Source organism: Aptenodytes forsteri, unplaced genomic scaffold (assembly GCF_000699145.1).
Source record: "Aptenodytes forsteri isolate BGI_AS27 unplaced genomic scaffold, ASM69914v1 Scaffold311, whole genome shotgun sequence".
Lineage (NCBI taxonomy): Eukaryota > Metazoa > Chordata > Aves > Sphenisciformes > Spheniscidae > Aptenodytes > Aptenodytes forsteri.
The window spans coordinates 224,776-237,202 of record NW_008795860.1 but is presented as its reverse complement, the minus strand read 5'-3'; the positions used below and the strand labels follow the sequence as shown (position 1 = coordinate 237,202).

The window sequence follows — 12,427 nt, the reverse complement described above, 5'->3', positions numbered from 1 at the left end:
AAAAAAATTGCTTTGCCTTCTTAGCCAGCAAAGACAGACCTCATAACACAACTTAGTGTTATCAATTCAGATGCATGGGTACAATCTCCTGACCGATGGTTTTGTTTCTAACTACATGATTTTCCACTTCATTAAAGAGTTATTAACCAAATGAGACCATTTCACAAAATAATTACATGAGGTTGTAAAATGGACCCAGTCTTTCACCAGCAGTTTTATCATTGCCTATAATATCTCACATTTTCTTACAAGATTCCTAACAGGAATAATACTAGCATATTATATATATTAGTATATACTATGTTAGTATATATTATAGTATATTAGTGTATATTATGTATATTGCATATATATTGTATATTTTATTTTTGTATAGATATTGTATGCTATTATTACAATGTATCTTTATGGTATTATTACAATGTATTCTATATATAGTAGGTTAATATACATTATGTTAGCATATAATAAATATAAAATATGTCAGTAGATTGTCTTTTTAAAGTATTTGATGACGATTTTCTTTTGACCATTTTATATGATTTTTCCTGAAATCAATGATATGCTAACTCTCCTCCACTTATTCAAAGCATGCTAGTTATATTCTTTACACGTAATAGCTTGTTGACATTTTATAATTTTGTGGGATATATTCCAGTAACAATATTTGACAAAATTAATATAAATTAATGTAAAAAGTAAATATGAACAGTTAATTTTCATGAGTGCAAATACTTAAAACTTTGAATTTAATTGCTGTTCCGTCTCTCTTTTTCTAGTTATCCAAGTAGGTATCATCCTTTCTTCATTTCCCTGTGATTATTAATATTTGCTTATAAAATTCTATCACAATTGTGCAATATTTTCATAGGCACAAGCAAGCTTATAAGGAAGCTCAGACTGAAATGCTTTCTTTTAACGCCTTGATGTTTTGATACACAACATTCTAACCCCATTCGCCAAGTTTCCCTGTGAAAAAAGAAAATATTAACACTATTCAAATACGTATGTCTTTTTGTGTTGCTTCACAGCTAGTGCCAGTGACCCTTGATGTTTGAGGTAAATGTAAAAAAAAAAGAAGATAATTGTTTGCTTCAAGAATATATTTAATTTATGGACAAGTAATTGGAAATTACTTCCTGATCAGGTTTTTCTCCTTAGGACAGTTTCTCCTAAGCTTAGGACCTAATGTTTGTTAATGTAGGAAACTGCTCTCTATAGCAGGATCCTGGGGAGAATGTAGGCAATGCAGCAGTGATCAGTACTTTTAAGACCACTGTCTTCAAGAATCTTGTGGCAAAGATATCGGCAATCCAGCCCAAGTCTCGTACTGTATTTATACATTGGACATAAATATAAGGAACAGAGGGATTGCCAGCACACCTGCATAGAAGTTCTACCTTAGAGCATCTCTATCTGTCCCTAAAGAGTGAATAAATCAAGATCTTACCTTTTGTGAGACAAGATGAATGGCTTGCTGACTGGAAGCTGGTCAGTACTGTAAAACAGAATTAGCAACTTCCTTCTTACTGCTGCACAGAATTCCAGAGAAAATCCAGACAGAAAACATATGGATGCCTTGAAAGCAGACTGAAAATCCCAGCTGACACTGGCAGTCCCCCATTGAATGAATGTGAGCGTCTGTAGGAATGCACTGGTGCTTGTGGAATGCAGGGCCAGTTTCCCTTCATCCCCCACCTCCCCAGTCCAAAGCCTCCGACACTCTTACCTTAGAGATTTCTGAGGAAGGACAAGACAGACTGATCCCAGGGTACTTTTATAGGGTCTGATCTGCATACGTAGCCACCACCTCCTCTTTCTTAGGTCAAAACATTTTTGGCAATCTTAACTCCTAGCAGAATTGCCATTCATATTAGAAGTGAATGGATATAATTAGACATAACAGGTCTGTGAATCAATCTCCTATAAGTAATTTGAGAAGAGGGCCTGGGAAGGGGGGGAAGCAGGAGGGTGTGCTAAAGGAGATGAAAGTGGCTTCGTTGGTACTGTAATCCATCGGATGCTGACTTGAGCAGAGAAAGTGAAGATTAAGAGCCAGTGTATTGTAATAGGAAACATGTAGGGATGGAGAGGTGAAGGCACAGGCTCCTGCATGCTGCAAATGCTCTGAGTCTGCAATGTGGAAAAACATGACAAGTCCTACTGAGATGTAGGGCCATTGCTAAAGGAAGGAAATCCCAATGCAGGAGGAAGCATCTGAATAGGAACAGAAGTTGCAGGAGTGAGAATCAAGGGATGATACGAACGACCAAGTAGTAAAATGGACCAGAGACAAAGCAAGAGAAGGGGGGAAGGGTGAGGCTGAAGGTATTGATAAGGAATGATCTGTGATTAAGGAAGAGGAAGTAAATAGGGCTGTGATTCCAAGGGGATAACAGCAAGTCACCATAGACACAAGGACCAATAAAAGGGCAAAACAAGTCAAGTCTAGAGTTGAACATAGAAGCCTCTAAGGCTGAGGTCACCGAGTGAGATGCCAGAGGAAAGGCATAGAAATCCAACTCTTGTTTCTGGGGCTGAATGTTTTCAAAGATCATATAAACAGGACTATGGAACCGTTGTACTGAACTTAAGACATGTATCCTACTGGAAGCAGGAGAAATAGGTGCTGTCTCAACAAAGGGGAGTCTTTCAGCACTACTTTTGCAGGATAAGTGTGCTAGATGGAGGGAAGGATTAATAAATTTACATTCTCTAGAAGAGAAACTGTCATGTCCTATGCTAGTTTGGAAGTAAGGCAGTTAATGTTGGAAGGAGCTGAACCCCATACTAGTATGTGAAAAAAGCCTATCTATTGTGCTGATTATATGTGATGATTATATGTGCTATCTATTGTTCCCCACCCAGATTAGGGAGGGGGTTACACATGTTCTGCAACAGCACAAGGAGGGGAGTGTGAAGAGCACAGTGGAACCTTTCACTTTATTGAGAAAAAATTTCATCCCCATGCAACAGATCTTGATTTGTTTTGGGTTTTTTTTCATGTGTTGGTCTTCATTTTCCAAATTACAGTTCCTGTGACAAACACGGCAATCTGAACTGAATCACATGTCAGCAGCTTCACCTGATCCCATAGCGTACTGCCTCCCAACTTACAGCACCTGTTGTGCTCCACTCCCTCTTAGCATCACCTACTCAGAGGTCTGGATAAGAAAGTGAGGAAATTCCTTCCTCCTCTTCTCTCAGCTGACTGTGTCTCTGTGATGGCACTGTAATCCTGGGGGTGGGGAGGAAATCGGCAGAGGTCAGCTTCACATTTGGAGTAAATTCACACTGAAGAATAAGACTCAGGCCTATGGTTTAACCCTTACAGCTAGATCCTCACCTGAGTATAAAACAGCACCTCTTTCATGTCTTTAATGCAATTACATTGTCTGAGAACTGGAATTCACTGTGAATTTCAGGTATTTCAATGACTCTGTACGTTGCCTTATTTTACTGGTGCATGCGGTTTTGACCTGGATTAAAATTGGCTACAAAAAAAAGAAAAACTCATGGTTTTCCCACAGTCATATGTAATACTGGCATAAAGCTGACAGCTGGCTAAAAGCCTTTATTTGCAAGATATTTTCAAATAGAAAAAGAATAATCCATAACTTTTTGAAGACTCAAAAGGACTTATGAGAAATAATTTTTCAAAGTATTTTTCAAAATTACATTGAAATTGAAAATGTCCACAACCTGTAACATTTTTCTTGGTCTGTTTTCGCTTATATTTTTCCCTTGCTCTTGTTTGCATTTATGTTGCCAGTCAATATAACAGAATACAATGTGACTATTGTTTTTCTATCCGTATGTATTCTTGCTTTTGGTTTTTCCTTTTTGTCATTTTAAAAGCAAAGTTTTCTTAATTTGGAAAAACTCTGTAACTGTCAAAGAAAAATGGAACTGTGACTTTCTGAATTGGAAAAACTTCAAAAAAATACAGACAAGTAAAAGCTGGAGGTCAAGAAAAAAGTGTGTGTGTGTGTGCATGTGTGTGCATGTGTGTCTGAGGGATTGTATATAATTTATTTTGCTACTTTTGGTAGTAAAAAAAAAAGTAAAAATAAAAAAAATAATTGTGGCAGCTCATAAAAAAATGCATTTTTTTCCTCCTCCAAAATGTCAGGAAATCTTGTGCTTTAATACAACGGTTTTGTTTCAATCAAGCAGAACAAAAACAGCCACAAGTTTTCACAGCCTTTCACAAAATGCATTTTAGCATTTTTTTGCCAGCTATAATATTCTCGCAGGGCCTCCCCTTCTCTACCAAATCCACTGCAACTCCCTCCCTACTACCTGCACAAGTATAGTCCTCCTACTGTATACATTCACTCCCCATTTGCTCAAGTCTTCCATCAACAACCACCCTTCACAACAGACTATATGCAGACATGCTCTCATACCTGTGAGCTAGGAGTCTGAGATCCCGTTATCATTGATGGAGCTTGAGCTAATGGAGTCTGGAGAATGATTTAGTTGTCCTAGTGTGGTTGCCTACCTTAGAGTGGACTGAAACATTTGCTTGACTCTAATAGTAGTGTCTACAATGGGAGTTTAGACATTCAGCTCGCTCACCAACATACTCATTTAGGCATGAAGGTGACTAAATGTAGATATTTGAGTTTGGAACTGAATCTCACCCACACATGTAACAAACCCAAACCTAGTACTTCCCATCTATCCGTCACTGAAATTTCTCTCCTTGTGGCCAATTCCTGCTCATTTTGCCCCTTTATTCATTCTGAGGGTGTCCACACTGGCAACAGTTACTGAAGCTAAAATTGCTGCACTGCTGCTTGAGAAAGGGGAAGCAGCAGCTGTCTGAGCACAGAGGAACCTATAAATCCTTCTAGAAAGGCTGCAGTGAAATGGGAGCCCTGAGCAGCCTCTTCAGCCAGCTCTCAGACCTGTTGAAAGGTGGTGGCTTCTTCAAAAGGAAAATGTTTGAGGCACTTATAAAGGACAAGTTTTGCTTATTGAGCATAATGGCAAAAACTATGCCAATAAAAATTTCTCCTTTGTATTATAACTAGTTCATGCTTTACCTTTATACCATGTTCAGTTTGGGCTAACAATGCAGATTTCCAAGAAGTCAACAATGATGAATTGTAATCCCTGATAAATGTCAGCCAGAGAGCAATTGCAACTGATCGCTGCTGAGCATTCACTAAACAAACTACTACAAACTGAAGGGGCATGAAGACTAGCTTATGTATGATACATTCCAGAAAAAAAGAATAAATGTGTATAGAGGACAAAATAAATTATTTCCCATTTTAGGCATGCTCCAGAATGTCTGGGTGTCTATTGATGTCACTGATACTTTCCTATCTACCATCACCAGTACTACATAGGCAATGTCATTTCTGACTGGTAGAAGAAAGGACTAAACAAGCGTCATACCACAATATTTTTCTTCATCCCCTACCTCTGACAGGCTCACCCCATGCTCCCCTCCCTCATCCTACTGCCCCAATGCAGAGGTTGCAGCCAACCTGGACGGGCACCACGTCTAAGCAGAAGACCCCAGAGGCAGGGGTTGCATTGTGGATGGTCTGTGGGGCTCCAGCAGTGTAACCAGCGTCCACGCTGCCGTGCAGCACTGCCACAAGGACAGGCCTGACATTGGTGGGGCCCTGAGGTGGCTGGTGGGGCCCTCGGCCTGCCCAGGCCTGCGGCAGGCTGTGCCATGGGCAAGGAGACCAGACCAGAGCTCAGGCAGGCGCTGGGTGTGAGGCATCAGGGGCAGAGCACGGGGTGACCAGGGTTGAAAAAACAGTGTAAAGAGAAAGGGAACTACTGAAATTCCCAGAGAGATGAATAGACCACTGAAAGGGGTTTTAAAACCAGCTCGTAGCTGGCATTCACTGGCCTACTTCCCTGCACACTTCCCCTGGCAGGGCCCCTGTCCTCAAAAGCCAACCAGGGAGGTGGCCATTGCCCCACAGGAGAGGGTGGCGTGATGCACTGATGGAGGCTTCCCGGTCTCTCCTGCTGTGCTCGACCATCAGCTGCCTGCCTCCCACTGCTCTCCTCCTATGCCCTGCTTTTGTGGTAGAGGAGCTGGATGTAGGTGAGCAGCTACAGGGCGAAATAAAAATGATCTCTCTCCTGGTGCATAGCCAAACAAGTAAGTGCATTAGCAGAACAGTTTGTTCACCTCCTGCCACCCTTTCTGAAATGTGGCTGGTACCAAAAACTGTGATGTATTAATGGAGGTCTCTGATGAACCCTTAGAATACCAGGGCATATGTTAGTACACTTACACATCTTGCGATGGGTGATGCTTCTTCTCACTGCAGTTGGGTTGTGTTTAGCATTACCAGTGTCACAGGGAAAACAGGTGCTGCTCGTACAAAGGGTGCCACAATAACCTGAAGGGTTCAAGGGGGCACTAAAAACACCAAAGATGCTCACCTGTGGTGGATCCTGAACTTCCATTTCTAAAATGGACGGAGTAGTGTCCCTTCCTGACTCCAGCTGTCTTCTGCTGCCCAAATGTTATTTACATATTTTATTAAGAACCCTTAGCATTTGAAGGCTGGCTGGAGGATTAGAAAAGATATCCAAAAAGGACACATGAAGGTCAGCTAGGGATTGACAATTCTGGTGGGATGATCAAAGATGTTTAGCACTTCCTTTAATAAACAGCAAGTTTGAAGTAGTTGCTAAAGCTTGTCACATATGCCAAAAATACCGAACAAGTCAATATCACACTCTTTCTCTGTAGCTTGGCAAAAACAAATTTCTTTAGCAGAAACAGGAGTCCCTATACAGCTTCACATGTAATTTACCAGAGCCCTTAGACACATTGAATGTATTCCCAAACCATCTAATTTACTTACCATCTGTAAAGTGTGATTAGTAGTTAGACACCTTACACAATCAATGCTGTACTTTATCTTATGTTACATTTGCAATCAACATGTGAATGTTGAATGTCTAGTTCATCTTAATGCAAAATATTATGTTTTGGGCTAATAACCTGTTCTTAGGAAAATAAACAGGCCCAGTATGTTGAGAATGACAATAAACAGGCAAGAGAATTAGCCTGTGGACAGAGAAAGGTGAGTGGAAGGGGTGAGGAGAGGAGGGGAGAGAGAAGGCAGGAGAGTTGGTGGACCTAAGTAGGACAGGCAGAGCCACTAGTCCCAAGGTTTGAGGTGGGCCCGTGGGCTCAGTAAAGGGTCAGCTCATTTTGCTCATAGAGGATCTTGGCAGAGTGCAGCAGCCTCCTCTACCTGTTATGAGGGTAATGAATGCATCATCCCCTTCTCGCTGCCTGATTTCTTGTGGATGGCTGGAAGCCTAACATTTCTCACAGCATGACACGTCTGGCCACAGTGCTGGCCTTAGCTGTCAAGTTGTGGTAACAAGCATAGACTCCTTCCATCTGGTGTCAAGGCTTTGCCTTAATCATTCAGGGAACAGAATAAACTTTTTAAGCAACTGCCCAGACTGGAGGCTTCCCTGCCCTGGAGCTTGTTGTGTAGGCAGGAAGATAGTGGTGGACCTGCGTGATAAGACAAGGGCACTGCATCTGACAGAGAGGACCAGCTTGCTTGGCTGGCATATTCATCTAGAAGTGAATGATCAACAGCAATAGTCACTGCCATGTCACTCCTCTTCTATGAGGAGGCAGCTATACCTTTACTATGGATCTGGACACTGGTAAAACCACTGTTTACACTGGTAAAACCAGTTTCCTAGGCCTATTCTTGGATGGCTCTGCAATAGACTTTCCCTGTACAGAAAGAGAGAGTAAAGACTCCTAGAAAAGTAAGGGAGGGCTTGACTCAAATTATGAATAGAATCATAGAATCATAGAATAGCTTGGATTGGAATGGACCTCTAAAGGTCATCTAGTCCAACCCCCCTGCCGGGGGCAGGGACATCTTCAACTAAATAAATAATTAATATTTAATAGAGTAAATATACTGTGATGGCTAAATCAAATGCCCACCAATTCTAGGACACCCTTCAGTCCTCTAAGGAGCTTGTGAAATAAATGGCAATGCAGTGTGAAAAACAAATGAGGGGCTTGAGGAAAATCACCCTGTGGTTTCTGTCCCTTATTTACACAGGGAGCCTTCTCTGTGGTGAAAGGAGTCTGAACCCAGAGGCTGTGGCAAGTATCACTCCTTTATCCAGCCTGGCTCTGCTGTGTTTCCACATAGTGCGTGGTAGAAAGAGCCTCCAGCCATGGTCACAATGTCCCTTATATTCTCCTTCAGAGAATCCAGTCTCTGCTGGTCCCCTACATTCTGGACAACACAGGATATTTCAGAGCAAAGATATTGGTTTGTGAGAGCAGGAGACTTTTAGGAGACTAGCCTGAGCAAGGATCGCTTTAGTGACTATTCTGCTTGTAGAGACAATTCAGAGAACAGAAGTGTTCCCAGGAATCCCCCTCGGTACTTTCCTCCTCTGACACATTCTCCTGACAGCATCGCTGACTGCCAAAACATATCGCCATGATGATTGTCTGATTTACTTTACAATTTTTGGATGACAAGCCATGGTGATTGCCTCTCACAATTGAACAGCACAAGACAGTTCTCCACTGAGCACCTTTTCCCTGCTTTGGTGGTACATGTACACTACCACATGTGAGATACGTACTGTGTATATTTGATAGTCCTCACTCAGTTTTCCCAGTAAGCTGACCATCCAGTTGTACTTCTGTCCAACTTTACTGTCCAACATTACAGGACATTACTATGATGTAATAGCTTGAAGAAAGGATTGTTTTTCTTAGACCTTTGCATGAGATTCCTTGAACTTTGGCTGGAATTGCTTAGGAATATATGTGAAGCTGGCTGGGACTTGGCCTGTGTTGAGAACTGGTCATGGAGCAAGAGGGCATGCACATAGGGAAAGAGGGGTAAGGGCATGTTCTTAGCTAGGAGGAGAGAGATTTTTTGCCACCTTAGAAAGTTCCTGTTGCAATACAGAAATCTGCCAGTGTTGTCTCTGGTCATCTTCCAGCTTACTTCTCCCTTTTATCATATTCTTCAGTACCCCAACTGGGCTGTCTTTACCCTGTCTTTACCATCAGATTTTGGGTCAGTGAGGTTCCTGAAGATGACCAGTGCAATTCCTCAACCATGAGGTGCACAACATTGTCAATCATAGAATCATAGAGTATCTGAAGTTGGAAGGGACCGATCAGGATCATTGAGTCCAAATCCCTGCTCCTTGCAGGACTACCTAAAACTAAACCATGTGAATAAGAGCGTCATCCAGACACACCTTGAACTCTGACAGGCTTGGTGCCGTGACCACTTCCCTGGGGACCCTGTTCCAGTGATCAATCACCCTCTCAGTGAAGAACCTTCTCTTATGTCCAATCTGAACTTCCCCTGATGCAGCTTCATTCCATTTCCTCATGTCATTGTATTTGGGGATTGTCAATGTATTTGGGGATCTTGTTGAGGGGTATCTTTTGTCGTGTTCTTGACCATAGGGCCCTTCCCAAGATTTAGACCTGTAAAGATTAGCACGGGTGCGTGACTGATCTCTCTCCTTTACTGCCAGATGAGGAAAGCAGTATTCTGTAACTAACAGTCCATCTTCTCCCAGGGCTGCTGCATGCAATGCTGGCTGGCTGGGCTTGACCTGTCAGGGAAGACCTGTTCTATCTTCCTCTCATTTCCACAGGGCATCTTTCTTCAGGGACTCCTTCTTCTAATACAGGACTTCCTTCACTTGGTCCTGCTCCTCCAGGGGAGGCAAATACTCTTTCATCCCTCTTGATGTCCAGGCACAGACAAATTTTCTGTGCATGTCAGTATGTGGAGAATATAGAAAACGCTGAAGAGCATGTTTGCTTTTCACAGAGATTCTTTGCAGGTCTCCCTACAGCAAGCATGCATGCAGGGAATAGTGAAATGAAGCAGTGAGATGAGATAAACTCTTCGATAGGTGTCTACTCTGCGTCAGAATATGACAGGTGAATCTCACCCAGAACATGTATTTCATTATGAAACAATGTTTGATTTCTATAGAAGGCAGTTTTTAAATATAAGTACATCAACAGAAGTGAAAGATCTTGATCCACTGTTGATAGTTGCTGCACCTCTTACATTCTAAACTTTTATGTCCATCAATTTTTATGTTAAAAAAATTCCTTACTGTCTAAAAAGGTGATTTAAGTAAACTCTGTGTATCCTTTCTTTTAAACTGAATCAAACCATTATCACTTATGAGAGGATTAATTTGCACTTAAATATTTGCTTCTGATACTACTACTTAGCAAAATCAGTGGTAGATTGTGACCTCCTCTTGTTTCACAAACATCTTGCTGGAGAAATACAAAACCCCACAATCGTGTTTGATCTTCAGTCTGCATGAGGGAAGTCAACATGAAAACAGAATTTCCAGAATGATTTCTCTTTTTTATGATTGTCCTGGTTTCGGCAGGGATAGAGTTAATTTTCTTGCTAGTAGCTGGCACAGTGCTGTGTTTTGGATTTAGGATGAGAATAATGTTGATAACACACTGATGTTTCAGTTGTTGCTGAGCAGTGCTTACACTAGTCAAGGACTTTTCAGCTTCCCATGCCCTGTCAGTGAGAAGCTGGGAGGGGGCACAGCCAGGACAGCTGACCCAAACTGGCCAAAGGGATATTCCATACCATGTGACGTTATACTCAGTACATAAACTGGGGGGAGTTGGCCGGGGGGTGGTGACCACTGCTCGGGAACTCCCTTCCTTTTCTGTCCTATTAAACTGTCTTTATCTCAACCCATGAATTTTACTTTTTTTTTTTTTTTTTCCCTGATTCTCTCCCCCATCCCACTGGGGGAGTGGTTGAACGGCTGTGTGGTGTTTAGCTGCCTGCCAGGTTAAACTGCAACAGTGATATAGAAATACCTATTTGTATTCAAATACCAATCTCTGGCAAGCGTAGCAGACTTTCCTGATACCATACTAATATCTCAGTAGAAACTGTTATCATTCTTGAAAGTGATTTTCACTTAAACTTGTTCTTTTTATCTATGACATTACTTCTTTACATTATATAGTATCTATAATGAAAAAAAGAAAACACTCCATCATCTTTATCTGTCTTAATGTATGTTCAATTATTTTTCAGTTGTCCATAAAATACTCGGTTTTACCTGTGCCCAGGAGTCTGCAGCCTTAGCTAATCTTTTTTCCATAGTCTTTTAACTGTAGATTCTTGTCACCTGCCCCATCTGTGAACTGGCTATCATTATGTGCCATGTATGAAACAAAACAGCTTCAGAGAAAGAGAGTGAGGATATCTCTTCATGACACTATCTCACCACGTTGGTTTGACTGCTTGTAAACGCTTGGAGTGAACTTCAGTCTCCTGAATCAAAGTAGAAATTTGAATTTCTCACACTGTTAAACCTAACCAAATAAGCAACATTTTTCAATTAATAAAAATAATATATAATTTTTTAAAAAAATACTGCAGGAATCTCTTTTCCTTTTTTTTTTTTCTTAAGAATTCTCAAAATAACTTGAAAGAATGTAGTCTTAGTCTACCAAAGAAATGCATACTTCTCATTGCAAGATGAATAGCAAATCCATGTAATTGTTATTATTACTCAGGCATTTTTAAAAATGTAAATGTAAAAATTTATCGCTGTTTAATATACTTTTAAATGTGAACATGAACTGTGTACATGTACTCCAAAAGTAATGAATGCTAGAATAAATAAATAAAGCATGCTAATCACTGTTCATACGCAAAGGTCTCTACTGTCTTTATTACTTAGACATAAATGATAATTATAGAAGAAAGCAATACAGAGATTTACATTTTATGCATGCCTCAGGTCACTTTTTAGCCTTGGGATCCTCATTCCTCCTCTTCTATCTTCTTATGAAACTCCCGGCTCTTTGCTTGGAGCTTGTTGACCTGTGACTCTGCAATGCCACCCCGCTCCTCAGCTTCCTCCAGCTCGTGCTGGATCTTGCGGAATTTGGAGAGGTTGACATTGGACAGCTCCACCTGTGCGGGGAGAGGGAGTTGTGAAAACAACAGGCAGTGTGTGGACATTTAATATCTGAAAACTGGGCAAACAAAAATTTAAATGCCACAGCTGGGCAAGCAGGGCAGGTTCAAAACCAAGGTAAGAAGCTGCTCAGGGTGTTAAGCGTGCTAGAAGAGAAAAGAACATTGGAATGTCAAAAATGCCATGGCCACATTACACACAGCATGGTCTAGGCAGAGTTCATGGCAAAGTCCTGAATAGAATCATAGAATCATAGAATCATTGAGGTTGGAAAAGACCTCTAAGATCATCGAGTCCAACCGTCAACCCAACACCACCATGCCCCCCCACCCCACCATGCCCACTAAACCATGTCCCTAAGTGCCTCATCTACACGTCTTTTAAACACCTCCAGGGATGGGGACTCAACCACTTCCCTGGGCAGCCTGGT

At 41.4% G+C, this 12,427-nt stretch overlaps 1 protein-coding gene across 2 annotated transcripts in view; it reads right to left on the bottom strand.

The window, feature by feature from the left end:
- Nucleotides 1–11,840: 11,840 nt before the first annotated feature.
- Nucleotides 11,841–12,427, bottom strand: part of LOC103902879 (myosin heavy chain, skeletal muscle, adult) — a 220,772-nt gene continuing 220,185 nt past the window's right edge. For both annotated transcript variants that reach the window (XM_019473315.1, XM_019473314.1), the window contains exons 39-40: nucleotides 12,083–12,086; nucleotides 11,841–11,993 (exon numbers count right to left, since the gene is read on the bottom strand). In XM_019473315.1, coding sequence (XP_019328860.1) covers nucleotides 11,841–11,993; nucleotides 12,083–12,086 — 157 coding nt within the window. The remainder of the gene's footprint in view (nucleotides 11,994–12,082; nucleotides 12,087–12,427) is intronic.